The 19,659-nt window shown below is 44.2% G+C and overlaps 1 protein-coding gene across 1 annotated transcript; it reads right to left on the minus strand.

The window, feature by feature from the left end:
* Nucleotides 1-1,816: 1,816 nt before the first annotated feature.
* Nucleotides 1,817-17,259, minus strand: CILP (cartilage intermediate layer protein). The gene is made up of 8 exons (XM_073304337.1): nucleotides 17,193-17,259; nucleotides 14,397-14,480; nucleotides 11,721-11,990; nucleotides 9,259-9,444; nucleotides 7,673-7,987; nucleotides 7,424-7,532; nucleotides 5,389-5,546; nucleotides 1,817-4,727 (listed from the first exon to the last, which is right to left on the minus strand). Exons 1-8 carry the CDS (start codon nucleotides 17,257-17,259, stop codon nucleotides 2,380-2,382), a joined length of 3,537 nt encoding a protein of 1,178 aa, XP_073160438.1. The 3' UTR covers nucleotides 1,817-2,379.
* Nucleotides 17,260-19,659: the final 2,400 nt, after the last annotated feature.

Consider the following 19,659-nt stretch of genomic DNA (forward strand, 5'->3'; position numbering starts at 1 on the left):
CTTGTCTATTGATCAAAGGTGTTTTTGGGGTTTTTTTTATAACCATTAAAATCAGTGAAGCTGAACTTTCTTGCCGTCCTCCCCACCCCCAACACTGAGGACTGAGCCACTAAAATATACTGAAAGACTTCCATTGACTTTAGTAAGCTTTGGATCAGGGTCATGCATATTATCTGGTTTAGAAATTACTTACTATACATGAGGGTTGAGTGAATAGTAGGAAAAAATTAGCCCTGAGTATTTGTTTCACTTCTGAAGTGACTGTTGATCTAAGTCGGGATGGGCAAACTTTTTGGCCTGAGGGCCGCATCTGGGTATGGAAATTGTATGGTGGGCCATGAATGCCTGGTGGGAGAGGGGGACTGTATGGGGTGTAGCATGGGGGGGGGGGGCTATATAAGGGATGTTACTGAGGTGGGGCGAGCGGGGACTCATGGGGCGTGGGGGGGGGGTTCTATAGGGGCAGTACTGGGGACTCCTAAGGGTCCTGCTGGCAGTGTCACCAAGGCGGCCGTACCAGGCACCATCACTGGCAGAGGCACCCTAGCTGGGACGGGTGCGGCCCCTGGGCGGTTTTGAGCCTCTTGAGGGGGGGCCGTAGGAGACCGGGAGGGGATTGGGTGTGCTGCCGCATGGGATGGGGGCTGCCACGTAGGGGCAGGGTTCCAATCCCGGAAACAGCACCGTGAAATCGCACCTGCGCAGTGTGGTTCTGCATGTCGGAAGATGGTGCTCATCAAGGGAATTGTGAGTTGGGGCTGGGAAGCCTCCGACCCTGCTCCCAGGTGGGAACTCGAGGGCCAGATAAAAACGTCTAATGGGCCGGAAGCAGCTCGCAGGCCATAGTTTGTCCTCCCCAATCTAAGTGTATTGGTTACTTTTTTGTGATCTCTTTCCATGAGCATTCTAGTGCTTGAGATTTACTAGCCCAAATCTTAAACTTAAATATTCATTTAAAATGGTTGGTTTGACTGTAAAATATACAGTTTGCTCTTTGTTGGTTAGTTGCATATGTCAGCCATTCCAGGAAGAGAAACAATACCATATGTCTTGTGCAACTAGCCAGTGCAATGCAGATTGTGAATGTTTGCAGTTCGTGGTTCATGAGCAATCAGCAGATCAGGTTCTAAGTACTGAAGAAATTCATGATAACTTTCCAAGAATGAACAAAGTTAGAACTCAAAGACCAAAGTAAGGGCTAGATCCTCACCTGCATGAGAGCTCTGCACAATGCAGCCGAGGAGATTGGGGCTGGGGGAAGCACTTTCCCCATCTCAGGGGCTGCTGGGTGCCAGTTTGGTTGCTGGTGTTCATTAGAGTAGCCCCAGGGATGCTCCAAATTGCATTGGCTCGTAATAGAAGAAATTGCTGCAACATGCTCTGACTATGCCCCCTCACACCCTGGGAGAATCTCCAGTTGCCCATTTTTAGAGCAGCTTTACAGCTGCTTTGTGCTACCAGAACTGTGCCCACAGCATCAGCCAGAATCGGACTCAAATTGAGGATTTTGTGATCTGTTTTGTGAATTGTTCACAAAAAGAAAGTTTCACCTTTTAATTTAGCAAATTATTCCTTGCCAGGAATAACTATTTTGTTACTTGAACATTAATACAGACCCATCAGACACAGAAGGAATACAGCGCTATCAGTGTTACAAAAATTACCTTTTTATGAATCTACACTATTCTACAGTGTGGACTTTTTACTTGAATCAAGCAAGAAGCAAAATAAAACTGTAGCCTTCGGCAAGTGAAACCTAAAAATCCACATGATTTCTTCTCAGTGTGCTACAAAAACACAAAATAAAATAAATGCACTATACAATACTTCAGTAATGAATACACACTTCTAAAATAAGCAAGGAAATAAATAAAATATTTACATTTCAAGTACAAAATCTTGCAGTTGAATTCACTATGAAGAAATCAGTTTATTCCTTTTAATTGTTACCAACTAATGTTCATGTACTCCTAGCTGGCAACGTCTTTGGATCCAGAACATTAGAACAATATTTTAGGTACATTATTTAATCTCTGAATTTTTGCCCTTTAGGCCAAAGTTTGAAGTTGTTTAACATCAGGCAAAAATAAGATTTTTATGGTGATTTCATTTAACTAAGAATGTTAACATGGTAATATGATTGGCCCCAAGTATGTTTGCTTCATATCTCTCCTTTGTGGTGCAATAAAAAGAAAATCAGAAATTGATGAACCTTAATTACTAGAGTTGAGTGAGCATAGAAGTGATGTCTCAGGAAATTCAGTAATGATCCCCAACTGCAGCTGAACAGATGTACTTAGATTAGCTTATTGGCAAGTAGCTATTCTTTTTAGAATATATTTAGTCAAATATGGGTACTTTAATGGCGCTTTGGTGTTTCTAATCTGTAGGTGTACACTGAACTCTTGGTGAACTCCTGCGTTGGGTAACTCTCCTCATATTGGCCTGGCCAATGCAGATTTCTCTTTGTTGCCTTCTGATCCCTATTCTTTCACTCTGCCTAGGTGAATTCCGCAGAGACTGGAATAAGCTTTGCTGCGCCACCTCCTTTTCAGCACAGTTAAAAGTTAATGCTATGCCTACGTTGCTCTTCATAACTCGGGAAGTACCATCAGACGTGCCATCGAAACATCTACCCAGAGCTATTTCCTTGGCTATGCTAGGGTTCTGGTCAGTGACTGTGTAGATTCCATAATTATGTCCAAGAGGGTCAAGAGGTGCCAACATTGTGTACTCATCTGACTTATTATTTACAGCAAGGGGGAGGTGGTTCACTAGATATTCCTGGAGCATGCTATTAACACTTTCTCTGTAGCAGTTTCCTTGGGGAATGATTCTTACCAGTGTACGGTCCACGCGGTCTTGGTCATACAGCATGCCACTGCACTTAAATTCCAGGCACGCTGTCGAAAGGTTTGATTGCTCCATGTCTCGAATGGTGCGCACATCTCTGATGCCGTAAAGCTTGCCGACTGTGTACGGATGCGTACCACCCATGTTGCGAGATCTTATGTTCACCTCTTGGGGTCCATTAATTTTTACTTTCATATAGCATGCCCTATACTCCATTGGGTTGGGCCACCATCCCTGGTAGTCTTCAGTCCAACTCATTGGGTCATTTTCATTGAAGGGAACTGTATTGTAATCATACCTGTCTCCTTCTACTCTATAAAATCTGAAATGAGCGGCACTGTAGTGTGCTTGCTCACATTCTCTTAGGTTTTCATTGGCATAAATGGGGCCATTGCTCTCTTCTGCAGTGCTCAGACTTGGTTTGGCCACCGTGATACTGAAGGCAGTTTTCTTAATTCTAGGATCCACGTGATCTGTCCTCCTGTAGTTGAGCTTGTTGAGATATGGCTGAGGGACTCCAATGGCGTTAGGGTTGAGTCTGGGAGAAGAGGGCACAGCTTCAAGTTCTTCTCCTCCAAGGCTTGCCAGGATATAGGCTGAGTAGGCATCTGGACGTTGCTCATCACAGAAAGCTGGTAAGCAAGCCCCGTTGGGACCAGTGACTGCGCTGTCAAAGCGTCCCCATGCTCTAGGGTTGGATGAATAACCTGATGTGGGCTCCATGTTTATAAGGGAAATCACAGCCCCCTCAACTTGTTCGCTTGGCAGAAATCTCTCACTTCTATAAGCTCGTACCTTGACGTAACACCTTCTGCTCTCTGGGACATCCAGGTTGAAGAGCCTCCTCTCTCTGATCTCCATGTTCCCAACCAAGAAAATTCTTTCCTCCCGTTTGTGACGTGTGCTTTGGTCAGGTTTGAAGTCCCCTTCTTCCTCCCATAATCCTGTCTCTGGGTTCAGTGACCAAAGCTTCATCTGCTGCAGGTGTTCTGGTATCCTGATCTGTGTAGAGTCGAGGTGAACCCTTACCTTCCCTGCATTAAGAGACTCGGTGGCTGTTTCATCAGTGAAGTCCACGGAAAACATGCCATATGTGTGCAGCGGGAGCATGTCACCTTCCTCATTTATGTAGTTCAGGTCACTTTGTGCTGCCGTAGCTGTTGACATATTTCTTGGGTCCAGGAACGTAACACTGGCTTTCACTTTGCCTGTGTAGAGTTCACCATTCTGCCTATAAAACGTATTGGGAGGAATTTCTAGTTCAGCTATCGGATCATCCCCTTCCACGTCTCCTAAGGGAATCGTGTTGGTTTCAGAGGACACTAACGTAACGGGGGCTTTCTTTCTTAGTAACTTGATCTCGTGAAACACGGCACCTCCCTTTTTGTTGAAAGGCAAAACTTTAGTCGTATTCACAAACCTTTGTAGGCGGTCAACAAAAGTAAGAACCAGCCTCTCTGTGTCTGCTGGGATGTGGACGGAGAAGGTTCCCTTGTAGCCAGTCATGCCGATTCTGTTGCTCCCTATGTATATATGGCCAAACCTCATTGGTTCACCGTTATCTGCGGCTGTGGCTGTCCCCCGGACTGTCATCTTGATCTCCGTGCACATGCTACAGCCACATTCCACAGCAACTTTAGTGGGAAGGGCATATCCACTGCACGATATCTCTCTCGCTTCCATTTTGGAGACCCCGCAGCAGTAAGCAACTCTGTCTTTGCACTGGAGTCCTTTATCTGTCTTTCCAGCGCATGTGTTTGCTGGACATTTACCAACGTCATAGTAGAAGGAGTTAGTTGCGTTTTGGAAACAGTCATGCGGGAGTCTGATGAAGTAGCTTTCAGGTCTTGGATTGCAGGAAGCTTCATCGCGTGCTGTTAAAATAGATTTTGATCAATGAATGTGTAGATATTTCTGCGCTGCTTCTTGCCACATCTGAACCCCTCCGATATTGATAACCATTATTTCAATAGCAATAAGGTTTTTAAATTCAGAATAATTGGATGCGTTACAAGCTTCTGTTTAGTCAAGTGCCTCTGGTTCTAATTCAGCAATGCACATACTTAAAATATGTGATTAGGGTCTGTCTATTCAGAAAAGCACTCAAGCATGTGCTAACATCCCATTCAAATGAAGAATATCCTTTAGTTATTAAGCTTAAGCATGTGCCTGAGTGTTTTGCTGAATAGGGATGAACTTAAACATATGCTTAAGGGAAGGCACATGCTTAAGTGCTTTGTTGAATTGGGGCCTCAGCCCCAGTGTCTAAAAGTACTGAGATACTCCACTCATATGGCAGTGAGTGTAAAGGACAATTATTTTGGTTAGGTCATTAAACTGAAATTTGGTAGGTGATCCAAAGTGCACAAGGCTCGTTCTTTTGCGACTATCTGATATTGAATGTATCTTGTATTAATGTTCTAATAACGAATATTATTTCTGCAAAACTTGTCCTAAATAGCCTCAACATATGTGCCCGCTGATTTTGCACATTGGCAATTCCCAAACTTCTTGTAACATGCCTCATTTTCTTACCTATTACAGAAAGTTTAGCAGCTTGGGATTTCACAGACCCTGCCTCGTTGCTAGCCTTGCAGAAATACTCTCCTGCCTGGTCTGTGTTCAGGTTCCTTAACACCAGCTTGCTATTATATTTGTACACTGAGGAATCCAGCAGAGTTCCATTGTGGTACCTGTAAGAAACAGAAATCATTCCGTAGCCTGATTAAAAAGTCAAGCAACTTGATGGGGCAAGGAAAGGATGGTTTTAATGACTAATGCATTGGACTAGAATTAGAGATATGGGTTCTACTCCTAACTCTGCCACACATTGCTGGGTTGCTGTTTTCCCATCTGCAAAATTGGAATAATATTACCTAATGGAGGTGATGTGAGCTTTTAACTCGCTCTAATAACGTGCTTTGAAATCCTTAAGTAGAAGGCCCCACAGAAGAGCAAAGTATTTTTATGAGTATCCAGTAAATAAACTATGGTGGGGCTGTCCAAACTTTGACACTGAGGGATACATTGGCAATTCTCTAGGAGTCTGTAGATAGTCCTAGTTATAATTTACACTTACTGTTAAAATATATGCGAACAGCCCTAATATCTGCCTGTGCTTGTATTATCATTGATGGGTGGCTAGAACTCGCTCGTTGGTTGAGTTCACCAGCACTGAAACCAAAATGCCCAAGCATTCACAGAGACATTGGAGGGATATATTAGACCACTCAGAATTTTTCTGTGGTTTGAAAGCTTTTACCAGCAGACCATATCCCACCCCCATAGAAGGGGATGGGAGTCTTTCCAGTGACTCCTGTGGACATTGGACCCAGGCCGTCTGTGTATTGGAGATCTCTCTCTCTCTCAAACTGGTAAAAACTTTCAGACAGGGTAAAAACATTTAATATGACCATTGCATTATCAGTCTTTGGCTGGATTCCGATCTGAGCTACGTGGGGGTAAATTCAGTGATGTTAAATAAGCTCAGAATTTAGCTGTGGGTTTTTGGTATGCTAGGCTAGTCTGCGCTGAGAATTTCTAGCAATTTTCCTACCATGGCCGTTTGCCCACTGGTTCAGCTTCACTGTTGCTAGAAACTGTGGAAATGCTAGTGCATGATTTTTGCCACCATGTCACCAGGGTAAGATATATGGTGGTCAAAATGCCTTCACTTGGCCTATGGTGGTGCTTCTACCATTTCTGGCACATGGAGAACCACAATGGTGCTAAACTTGGTAAAAATTCTTAAAGTAAATCTAGCTTTAGCATAGCCAGCCCCCACAGGTTGTATCTAAAACACAGCAGACTGGAGAGTGTCTCCCGGCCACATTTGAAGGTTCTGCTGGGATAGGGGGTTTTTAAATCATTATATATTTTTTCCATACGAACTCTTAACTGCAGACTTGTACAAGAAGTAATATAGTATAAATCTTAGAGAAACAATTACTTACAACAATAATTTCCCATTCTATGAAGTCCTACACATTATTTGTGTCACATTTCAAAAATGTATTTGCTAAGAGGATAAGGAGATAAAAATAAAATATACACTACAGAGAAAATTACTCTCTGATCCATCAGCTTTACTGTATCAACTCATCACACAAGTTAAGGACCAGACTGTGAATAACACCTTTCACCATCAGCAATCCAACTAATGTCAATCTTTGGGAGTAAAGTACTATTTACGGTGTGTAAGGAGTATTATAACCTGGCCCTAAATCAGTAGTGTGCTTTGATTTAGGCTGCATTTTGGGCATCTTTATACTAAACCCTTCCTCAATAGCGAATTCTACAGGGGATTTTTGAGATTCCAAATGCAAATGACCGGACACACTATTGACTGGAAGCCCCTCAAGGCAGGGATGGACTCTTCTATGGTTTTGCAGCACCAAGCACAGTTGAGACATTTGGGCACTACCGTAATATAAATGCTTCCTACTAACAATAATGTAAGGTTTTATTGTGGTTCTGCAGAGGAACTCTTAAGAGCATTGTTGCATCTTTTATATCTGTAGCATGCTCAAAGGCAAAAAATAACTTTTGTGGGCCATCTTTAATTGCTTACCAGAGATATTGATCAGGGGCTGGATTCCCCACAGCTTTACAGCAGAGTATCACGCTTTGCCCTATTCTTCTCACTTTATCCACTGGATTCTTTATATTGTATGGCTTGTCTGTGGGAGGGAAGAAAATCTGTATTCTTTTCAGTTTAAAACCACAGTTAGAGTTGATGAATGTTAAAAGCAGGAGCAAACTACTAAGCAATCAGTGGATCATAGCAGTAAATTTTATTGCCAGGAGTCTTTGTAGTTACCTGCTCTTTTCAGACGCACGTGGATTATTGAGGATTTCTTGGTGCTTTCAGGTATGGGGACAGTCACAGTGGCGTATCTGGCCTTTTTTATTTTCAGAATGTTTTTGCCGTCAGGGCACACTCCAGGAATCCTAAACCCTCCGTTGCTATCAGACTCCGTTAACAATTTCAGATTCTCAGACTGCACGTAGACAGTAGCTTCAGCAGCCGGTGCTCCGTCTGCAAGGGAGACCATCCCATGCAGTACGTGGTCCTCACACATGCAGGCATCACATTCAGCATTCACGCGGCCCATGGAGCAAGTGAGGTTGCACTCTGGGGAAGGAAGGAGTGTAGGTTAAAATGGAGCATTCGGATTCAGTCTGATAATGCTTTCCGTTAAGGATCTTGAGTCTTACTTTAATTCAAATTTAATAAGGCAGATATAGCACGTGAAATAACTTTTATCCAAAACACATTTTTATTGATGATCTGCAACTGTGTATTAGAAGCAGATAGATTTAATGGCTATGTAGTCAATCACTTAATGAAAATTTATTACTATTGGTCACTACCTTGAAATAACTAGCTACTGCAAACATTCCGTTCTACCTCCCAGCATTGTACCTTGGGGAAATTTGAATCTAGATTTAGATGTGAACTTTCCAGCTTAGCCACAGATATACAACGGGCCAAATTAAAACCACAAATCCAAACGCTCTGAACACTGGGAAAGTTGGGGTGCAGATCTAAGTGTACATGGCATGACTCAGGTCCGTCTATAAAACTAATTACCTAGTTAACTCTGTGGGTCCAGTTCTGTCCTGACTTTAGTACGCAATGGGAGGTACTGAAGGGGCATTCTCTGAGGACAGAATTAGGGGTCTAATAGATTAGCTGCAAAACAGTGAATCTCAACTTTTTCCTAAGGTGGACTACACCTAATAGAGAGTGTTTCAGGGAACCATCTCCCTTTCCCATCACAATGGCTCACACCATTTCTTCTTTCATTCACAATTGCTTAATTGCCTTGTGGCAACAACAGCACTATTAGGAAAGTATATAACGTAGTTTATCTACTTTTAATGTTACTTACCATGTGCTAATAAGAGGAGAGCTAACACTACGTAACCAGCCAGCAGACCACCAGCAAGTACGCTGCAGACTACCAGTGGTCCATAAGCCACAGTCTGAGTGCTGCTCTATCAGGACATTACATGTAGATGCTCCTTAATCCAAGAGATCCACAGCATCCCTGATGGAGCCCTGAGTGTTTCCCACATCTTGATACCAAAGCATCAAAATTGGGGGATTTTAATTTTAGCTCATCTCTGGAGCCCTCTGTTTAATCACAGGGTAAGCACAGCATAGACCACAGCATATGAATTCCCCATGCTTCCCCATCGGTGTACTTCAGTCATGATCTGACAAGACCACCCTCGGGGTGAAAGGGTAGATCAGGCTTTGTGGCTTATTCACTCCTGCCTGAGACTGGCAAGAAAGATGCTAAAACCGTACAGGTGGTTCCTGAACTCTAGTAGTTGGAGTGAGACTGTGACATTATTTCATGTAGGTAAAGGACATTGTAATCAAGTTTATATGAGCACCTGAACAAGAATGTCCAATGCAGAGTTGCCCTTCTTCAGTCACTTCATTACAGTGCAGGTCCAAGTGGCTCTCTGCCAGGCAGGTTCTGATACGAGTCTGGACACCAGTTTTGCCACATTCTGCTGAGCACGCACTCCATTTCGACCATGGAGACCAAAACCTTTTTGAATCTTGCGGCAAAGACCCTTGAATAACATCATTTCTGTGTTACTAAGATGCATGTTACATTTACTGCGTATTCTCTCTTGCCTGGGAAAAAGGCAGTGATTATTAAAAAAAAATTTAGATTTAAAAAAACCCAAAACATATTAATGATTCTGAGTAATAAGCTTTGAGAAGACTTTCAAATGTGCCTGACTTAAATCTGTGCAGGCTACTACATTCAGAATTGCTAAAGTAAAACTCAAGGGCAGTGGTTCTCAAATTGGGAGTCGGGACCCCTCAGGAGGTCGAAAGGTTATTCGGGGGGGGGTGTCGTGAGCTGTCTGCCTCCACTCCAAGCCCCGTTTTGCCTCCAGCATTTATAATGGTGATAAATATATTAAAAAACGTTTTTAATTTATAGAGGGGGGTTGCACTCAGAGGCTTGCTATGTGAAAGGGGTCACCAGTACAAAAGTTTGAGAACCACTGCTCAAGGGCAATAGATGCTTAGTTTTGAATGTCTTTGTTTTAAAGGAAATCAAACAGACCTTGTCACTTACATGGAAGGATATAAGAGAATTGGCACAAGCTAGTCCAATGACTCTGATAATTAAACGTTGTCTACAATAACATAAGTACATCTCCCATTGTGAGAATTGCACTTGTTTTACTGAGGGCAGAACAGAACCCTGGAATACCACTTAGCACTTACATAGCATTTTATGGTCAGATTATTTGCAGTGCATAATATGGTCTTGTGTGTGTTTGGGATCTTAAGACACTTCAGTTAAAAAAGTTACTAGAAGGAATTAATGTAATTTAAGTTGCTTGCTTGCAAAATACACGGTCTGCTCCAAGTGTTTAAAAATGAGTCACCGTGCCCCATAAAATATTTATTAGCACATTCTTTTAAATACATACAAATCTGCTTTTACAGAAAAATGTCTAAGCACCATGTTATACGTTCTTCCACCTATTGTAATAAACCAGTTAGAAGGTCAGGTTACCTGGTAGAAATGCAGACAGATGCCCAGCTAAGTGTCTGAATAACAATGTTGGAATATGAACCCCTTGTCTTATTGCACCTTAAAGACTAACAGATTTATTTGAGCATAAGTTTTTGTGGGTAAAAACCCCACTTCTTCAGATGCCTGGAACATGCATATGAAGTGGGGTTTTTACCCATGAAAGCTTATGTTCAAATAAATCTGTTAGTCTTTAAGGTGCCACCGGATTCCTTGTTGTTTTTGTGGATACAGACTACACGACTACCCCTGGATACTTGACCCCTGTCTTATAAAAGCAGAAGTTTTATGTGGACTTTGGTGGCTGGAGAAGGAAAGCGAAGTACAGCAGCCGCAGAACTGTAATGGCTGGTTCGTCAAGAAGTGTCATGGCTTAAATGGACATTTTAAAGCTGTTGGTGCCTCAAATCCTGTGTTCTGGTTGGTTGATTGACAGATGATAGTCTCAAAAGACGACCGTACAAGTTAAAATGCTTTCTATGGGGTGAATGATAAATGGAGCCCTGTGTTTTATGCAGAAGTGAAATAGCACAAAATAAAACAAAAACCAAACATTAAAACAACATAAAATGAAAAACTCAACCCTCAGTGGAAGCTCCTGTATCTCCTGTCCTGTCGGCCTGGGTCTGGTGTATGGGGTTGCAGCATCACTCCGGTTTGGCCCAACTGCCACTCCATCATGAGGATGGGGGAATGGTCGGACCAAATTTGAGTGAGTGGCACTGTGACCCTGTGTGCCAGGTCACAATGCCTGGAGCAGGGAGCCGGAGCCAGGCCCAGACCTGCAGGACAGTAGCCATCACTGCAGGTCCGATGCAAGGTGGACTTGCTCTGCAACCATCCCCTCATGGCCTCCCAGCCTCCCCCAGGGGCAGGGCCCAGCTCCTTGGTGGAGGAATGGATAAAATAAAATAATATATTTCTGAGAAATAAAAGCAATTTCACAGGGCTCTAATTATAAGACCTGTTTTACGTCTGGAGCCCAGGTCAAGAGACTCAGGCTTGTGCTATTGTGCTAAAAATAGTAGACATTGCAGCTCGGGCTCTGAAGCTAAAGGAGGACAATGGGCTCTAGAACCTGAGCTCCAGCCCTAGCCGTAAAGTCTACACACCTATTTCTAGCGTCATAGTGTGAGCCCTGCACTGTAGCATTGATCCGGGCTCTGTGATGCACTGCCCTCGCTGTGTAGAGATACCCTGTACGTCCTCGTTGGATGGCATGTTGGACCTCATTTCTTTAAGAGTGACATGGTAAATATTAATTCCAACCCCCCAGAGAGCTGCTGCACTTACCTGTGGGACACAGGAAACGTATGGCATAATTCAAACAGGTTTTTCCTGCAGGCTGCTCCTTATTCAAACACCAGAATCCCTCCTGTAGGCTAGCGTGGACCACTTGGCCTGTCTTCTGGGCAGGAACCCAGTCTGTGGTTCGTGCTTCAATTCCCATGGGTCTCTCGCACATCTTATCCCTGAAGTAAAACCTGATGGCGTCTAAACGTTCGTGATCCCCGTTGCCACCTGGATGATCAACATTGAACCATGTGGTCCACTCCCCATGATCTGGATAACAGAAAGGATGCTTCAGTACTGACTGTCAGCTTTGGAGGCATGATCACCACGCCACTTTTTGGCTCTTGTTCCCATTTAATTTTCATCCTGAATGTTTTCTTTTTCTTGTGTATGTCCCCAAACTGGGACTGGAGCGTCAGGAATCCTGGATGCTAATGCCAGCTGTGCTGTGTTACCATGGGTAAGTCCTTTAACCTCTGTGCCATAAAAGGTGGGTATAATACTTCCCCAAGAGGGATGTATGAGACTTAATCAATTAATGTGTGCATGGTGCTTTCAGATCCCTGTTTCCAAGTGTGGTCAAGTCTAGAAGCTTCTGTTCTAAACCAGCGGTTCTCAAACTGGGTTGAGACCCCAAAGTGCGTTGTGGTCTCTTTTTAATGGGGTCGCCAGGGCTGGCATTAGACTTGCTGCGGCCTGCAACAGAAGCCGAAGCTTAAGCCCTGCCACCCAGGGCCAAAGTTGAAGCCTGAGGGCTTCAGCTCTGTGTGGCGGTGCTCAGATTATAGTCCTCTGCCTGGGGCTGAAGCCCTTGGGCTTTGCCTCCCTCCCCCCCACCTCCCAGGGTGGCAGGGCTTGGGCGGGCTCAGGCTTCGGTCCCCAATCCTGGGGTCATGTAGTAATTTTTGTTGTCAGAAGGGGGGTGTGGTGCAATGAAATTTGAGAAACACTGTTCTAAACAAATTTGTCAAATATTAGATATTTCCCCTTGTCATGAAACATGGGCTATCCCCAACTGCCATGTTAGCTCTAACCACAGGTTTGGTAACAAGAGTGAGTTTAACCACCAGTTTAAGGGGGAAACAAGCAGCTTAAATTGGCATTCCAGTTTTTGAGCCAATGCAAATCCTTTATTTGAAATGCAGGTGTTGCGTCCCTGGTTCTGTGCTTTTAGCTCATCACACATGGATGGTTCCTTCCCACCCCCACCACTGCTAAGAATGGTAATGAAGGGAAAATGGGATGGGAAGGTTTGGGTAACTGCTGTGAACGTCTGGCAATCCCTCTGCCATAACATCATTATTGTTCATCGCTTTCAGTATCTGCTGCAATTTAAATCCTAGTCTGTGGTGCCTGACATTAGGGAACATCACCTGAGGCATCAGGATATTTCCTGAGGATTAAGAAACAGCTGGGATGAGCTGATGGGCAAAGATGACGCTGTGGGTCATTAAATCTGCTTGGTTGTTTATCACTGAGAAATACCCTACGCGACTGTAGAAAGATAGGGGTTGTTTGCAGGGTGACACTGCGGCAGCTGGCATGTGCTCAGCATTGCTAGAGGATCTGTGCCTGGTGGGCTAACCAGTTACATTGTTAGGCTTATCTACCAGCATTGTATTTGGGCCAAGTTCGTGGCAGGGAGCTTATCAGAGAACCCACCCACAGCTGATGGGAGCATTAGATGGAATTTATCTGCCTTCTTTAACTCCCCAGTTGCAAAAATGCCACAGAGGTGCATTTCAGGGTGGAGCTTCAGGGAGCTGGGGACCAGATCCTCCGTTGGCTAAATCGGTACAGTTCCACTCACTTCAGTGGAGTGACGCCGATGTAGGGTTCTGGCTGGTGGTGTATACATTTTTGCACATAGGCCCCCTGGTTAACCCATGGCACCCACGCATAGCCCTGCCTGCAGATTATTCCCAGTCCTGGTGGGAAATGTCTAAATCAGGAGAGAGGGAGGGGATGCTTTCAGCTAGAGCACGGGGGGCACATTTACTCTGCTTTAGCAGCACACATGCACCTGTTACAAGAGCATATTTACATTGACCCAGAACTTGTAGGGGACCCCTGAGAAATTCCAGCCATTGATTCTGACGATGGTGGCTTGTCTTTTCATTTTGCTGGTCGTGTGGGGAGAGCTCTTAATTCTCTGAGTGGTCCTGGGGCTGGATGTTTTTCTGCCCAGCCCAACTTTCTCAGGGCACCTTCCTTCTGCATGTGTACAGTGTGGGACAAAGTCTCCTTGGAGAGTTCTTCTGAAGAGGCATTGTGTGCCGAGGAAAAAGTGTAGGGCAGGGAGCTGTCTATCAAACTTCTTCTGAGGACTGACACTGTGTGATTTCTGGTGGGGGAGGAGGGTGTAGTGAAACATTCAAGATATCTGTATGCATTCCTCCTCTCTGAGGAACCTTACGTCCCTAAGGGAAGTGTGTGAGGCTGGATTCCAGCTAGAAATATGGGCTGTGGTTGTATATTTGACCTTCACTATTCCAGGAGAGAAGCCAGAAGCATATTGCAGTGACAACCAAATCCTGCCAGAGGTGGGGATGAGTCCATTGTATAAGCACCTCATCTTGTTAAAGAGGTTGGATATTAAGCATGAAAAAAATAAACGTGCACAAAACGACCTCTGTCCCCACCAAGCAAAGCTTCTGGAGATGGAAAATGACTTACTTGCTAGGTTGTCCTTTACAAAGGGAGTGAGGGGTTTCTGTCTGGGCTGGATCCTGCTGACGGATTGCTTCAGGACCCTCTCACCTGGGGGAGAAGTTTACAACACAGGGAAGAAGAACATTTCTGAGGAGCGGCTGTTCCTAGCAATTGATTTTTTCCAAAATTTCTTTTAATGCACCCCCAATGTTAGTGCTGTGGGAGCGAGGGAATGGATCGATACTATGAGATAGCTGAGTAGCTCTTCAGTCACGTGATAAATTGCTGGGGATTCAAAGTAGTCATTGATGGTCAAAGGAAGTCTGTTCTTTAAAAGCTAGAAATAATTATTTTAGAAGCAGCCCTGGCTTTATTAATAGTCGATATCCTCAAGAATTTGCTTCTCTGCAATGGGTCTGAGCTGCAGAGTTTGGATTTGGGCTTTCCCAAAGCTGGGAGGTACATGAAGCCAGGGCTTGCTCGACCCTGCTCTGAGTTACATAGGGTGCATCTCCCACTGCCTTTAAAGGGAGCACCACCCATGTAACTTAGTGCAGAATTGGGTTTTGATTCAGCCACTCTAGACTTAGGGGCCTGCCAGGAGACTCTGATGTGGATCCAGTTCTCAGTGACAGTGTTTGGGTCCAGAGTTTCTGTGCACAGCCATCTCAGAGTTTCTCTTTTGCACCAGTAATGGTCTGGATAGAGAACTGCTGTGTGGCCCTCCTGAGCTACAAAGGGCCTGTGTCTTCGGTGGAATTTAAGAGTGGGCTGAAAACTTTTGTATTTTAAAATTATTTACAATGATAGACAGACCTCACAATATTCCCATCCCTGCCAAAAGCAGTTGGTCTGGGAATCTCACAAAAGAAACTCTTCTCACCAGGTTTCCTTTCTGACTGCAAAGCCGTGGAAATTCTAAGTGAACCAAGCTGCTCTGCAGACCATGGGGCCAAAACCTGGTCCCAGTGAAGCCAATGGCAAAAGTCCCATTGACATCGATGTGACCGGAAATGTAGTCCAATAATCAGTTTCTAGCACTGCTGACTCACCAAAATAACCCTTCCAAAGTGTGTTACAGATTCCATGTAACGGCTGCCAACTGCTTTGTTTTATTTAATGCTGCAGTTAACCCCAAAGGCTAAATCTTGAACACAGCGCCCTGCCTAGGATTGGGCACTGGGCTAATGCATAGGGGAAAAGAGGAAGGAATCCTCCCCGAAGACTGCAGCATGCTTCTCTGGCCCCATCTCTGCCCATACTTAGCCCAGCCCCAACTCTTTGATGTCTGCATGCTTGGAACATGCTTAAGATTCAGTAACGAAGGGACAATAATAGCCATGTGCTGCCTTAGAAATGTAGGGCTGGAAGGGACCTCCAGAGGTCATCTAGCCCACCCCCCTTGCAATTTGGGGAACAATAATCTAGTTTCCCTCCCAAAGGGATAAACTATGAGGTTTGAGGCTGAGTAGTTTAATCACACGTGGGCAGTGGGTCATTGCTGACTCTGAGTGAGCCATTAGCCCTGTTGTTGGAGATCAAACGTGTTTTGAATGAAATTTAGAACTGTTTAGACTGGAAACTCATGAAGCAGGAGGCAGGCAGGGATGGCTTGTAACACAAATGAGGAACTAGTTTATGACCAGTGTTGCGATTAGATATTTTTTAATTGCTTTCGTTGAGAGCTAAGGAGTTTGTGGGTGTGGACATGGACAACAATGGGATGATCTAGATTTGTTTTCCGTTGCCTTTTTCTTTAGTTAAATTTGTGCTGCTGAAAGGTGTCTGATGGAAAGTTAGAGCTGCTGGCCAGAAAATGGAAACCACCATGGATTTTCTCAAAATTTCATTTCTACTTTGTCAAATTTTAATTTTTTGCAGAAATTTCCCAGCCATCTCTGTTGACAGAGACTGAGATCCTGCCTCGAGGCAGAAGGGGTTATCTGCTCTATTTTATTGCACAAGCGGTGTAACTGCAGGCTTTTTAATCCACATTGCCCCATTCACATATTGATCCTGCCCTGGATACCATGTCTAAGACCATGTTGTCTCTGTGGATTTCAGCAACGGGCAGCCGATCATTGGTGTGCAAACTCCTAGTGTAGAAAGAATGAACTGCTATAAGCCATAATTTGCACCAATCTAATTTACTCCTGCTTGAATCCAGGGTAACCTGTATCAGTGCAAATCACATCTTCGCTGGTCTATATGGGGGGGCCAACAATTCAGCAGTGCCATTGATGGCTGCCTGCTGACGGCTGAAATTGGGGAAAATTCCCAGAATAGACATTGCCTAAGAGGCGACAGTGTAGTAGAGTGCCCACAAACTACACCATTTCGTCTGGGGTATGGCTCTCACTTACAATGTGCGTGGTCCTGGGTTCAAATATTGGAGCAGAGGTGGGAGTGAAAATTATGGGACTTTGATTAGGGAGGAAGGATGGTCCAGTGGTTAGGGGACTAGCCTGGATCTTGGGAAACCTAGTTTCAATTCACACCTCTGGTACAGACTTCCTGTGTGACCTTGAGCAAGTCACTTAGTGTCTCTGGGCCTCAGTTCCCTATCTGCAAAACTGGAATAATTGCCCTACCTCACGGGGGTGTTAAAGAGTGTGAGGGGATCGGCTCCTACAGTGATGGGGGCCAGATAAGTAATCTAGATGGGAAATGTTAGCAGATAGTGCCAATGCACCAGTGATTTTTCTGACATGGGCAATTCCCCTTGGAATAGACCTGAAAACAACAGCTCATTTCATGTAGGCCATCAAACAGCTATCAGCAGGTGACAGCTTTGGGCCACAACCATAATGTTTGTTTAACCTTCACTTAGAACAGCTGTGGCATCCAGAAGAAAGAGTGAGAGAATCCATCCTCTTGCTGCGATCATCCTTTTCTTCACTGGCTGAGCCCCCACAGAGAATGGAGAGTCTTCAAATAATTTTAGTCCCTGGGTAGTTTCCCTAAATTAGGTCACCTGTGAAAACAATTTCAATTATCATGGGTCAGATCCAAAGCCCATTGAAGTCCATGACAATCTTCCCATTGATATCAATGGGATTTGGCCTAGGCCCTATGTGATGGTTCTCTCAAAGAGGTCCTGAAAGGCAATTCATCAAGGGCCAGATTTTCCCAGCCTTCCTTGTGTTGGGTAACACCTCCCTTCAGTTAGAGGCTGGGTGATTTCAGGCCTCAGCATGCTATGGCTGATGTCAGTGGGGCTCCTGCAAGACTGAAGTACAACTCAGCATAATTATAGATGGCAAAATCTGGTGCTAAAAGAGCCGAGAATGGCCTTGATTCCTAAACACAAGACTTGACCTGTCTGGTAGGAATAGCCAGGAGTTCTGCTCTGAAGACTATGTTCCTTGGAACTACTCCGTATGACCATTCTCATTAAATATACATTTACCAGTGTGGGCCAAAGATCGTCTTGGGTAAACAGTCCTGAGGTACAATGGTTAAGTTTTTACAGTATCCAATCATTTTTGGGCCCTCACAGTATAACAGTCTAGTGTGAGTATTGACCAAGCAATGTGAAATACACTCCTTTGCCACTTACACCCACCCTCCCTGTCTTCTGACCAACTTCCACTTGACGTGGCACTTGTATCACCAATGGCATCACTTCTGGATTCACAGATGTTAAAGCTGGTAGAGGGACTAATATGATCATCTAGCCTGACCTCCTGTACAGCACAGGCCTTAGAGTTTGGGCTTCTGTCTGTACCCCATTGCAAACATTTGGGTTGATTCTTCTCTCACACTGGTGGAACTCTATTGACTTCAGTTGAATTCTTCCTTATTTCTATTTGTGTGAAAGGTGTATCTGGCACAGAGTTCTAGTATTTGTATCCTCCCACCCCATTCAAGCCATGCCCTAGATGTGTTCTGCAGACAATGATTTCATGGAAGATCATTAAACCGCCTTCTCATGGATTAAATTTCTATGCAATGATGATGTTTCAGGACTGCTGCAGAAACCAAGCCCGACAGTCCCACATTCCTTCTGAAACCGCAACCTTGCTCCAAGAATGACACAAGTACAATGGCATATACTGGAAGGGAGTTGCAACCAATAGTAAATATGGTTTGGAAATAAAATGTAACTGAAACATACACCCAGACAAGTTCCAGAGCTGTCAGCACTGTAGATTAGATCACATGCCTCTGACATCAATGTCATTCTGTTGTTTGCAAAGTGGAATAGCATCAAGTGTGATCTAATGTCCAATCCCAGTTCTGCCACTGACTTGCTGTGTGGCTTTCTGTAAGTTATATAGTAACTGCTCAGGGGCTTAGTTTCCCCATTTGCAAGTTGGGGGTAAAGCTACCTATTTATTTAGCTGCCTCACAGGGGAGGTGTGAGGACTGATGTTTGTACAGTGCTTTGAAAGTGTAAAAATTCTATATATATGCAAAGTATTTTGAGACAAGGTAGGAGAGGTAATATCTTTTCTTGGACCAACTTCTGCTGGTGAAAGGTAGAAGCTTTCGAACTATACTGAGCTCTTCTTCAAGTCAGTGGAAGGAAATCAGAGTGTCTGAGCTAAATACAAGTTGGGACAGATTGTTAAGCAGAAAGGGTAATGCATGTTACAATATCATGTACAGCATGCGTTACCCCTTCTGCTGACCCATCTGTCCCAATTTGTATTTAACTCAGACACTCTGATTTCCTTCCTCAGACCTGAAGAAGAGCTCTGCGCAGCTTGAAAGCTTGTATCTTCCAGCAACAGAAGTTGGTCCAATAAAAAATATTACCTCACCTACCTTGTGTGTCTCAGATCCTGGGACCAACATGCTGCAAAAAAGGATTATTATTACATTAGTGGTTACAGACCACGGACTGGGAGTTAGGGCTCCTACGTTCTATTCCCAGCTCTGTCCATTATGAGGCTGCTTTGAGTAAATCACATAGGCCCAAATTTACAAGTGTCCCAGATTTTTGGGGTGCCCACCTTCTGACCTAATTTTCAAAAATTCTGAGCATCATCTCCCATTTAAGTCACTTGGGGTTGTCAGTGTCTGAGGTGATGTCCCTAAAGTTAGTGGACATATTGAAAATATAGCCTTAACCATTCTGCGCCTCAGTTTGCCCATCTGTAAAATGAGGCTAAGATTTACATACCTTGCAGGATGGTGGTGATGTTTAATAACAGTCGTGATGATGCCTAGCGGTTAGAAAGTCATATTTATGAGGGTCTCTGAGAAAAGGCACTATAGGGGTGGGAAATATGTTTATTATAACTTAAAAGCTATGAGTGGCCAAAAAACGATATAAGCAGGA

The sequence above is a fragment of the Lepidochelys kempii genome, chromosome 10 (genome assembly GCF_965140265.1).
Source record: "Lepidochelys kempii isolate rLepKem1 chromosome 10, rLepKem1.hap2, whole genome shotgun sequence".
Classification (NCBI taxonomy): domain Eukaryota; kingdom Metazoa; phylum Chordata; order Testudines; family Cheloniidae; genus Lepidochelys; species Lepidochelys kempii.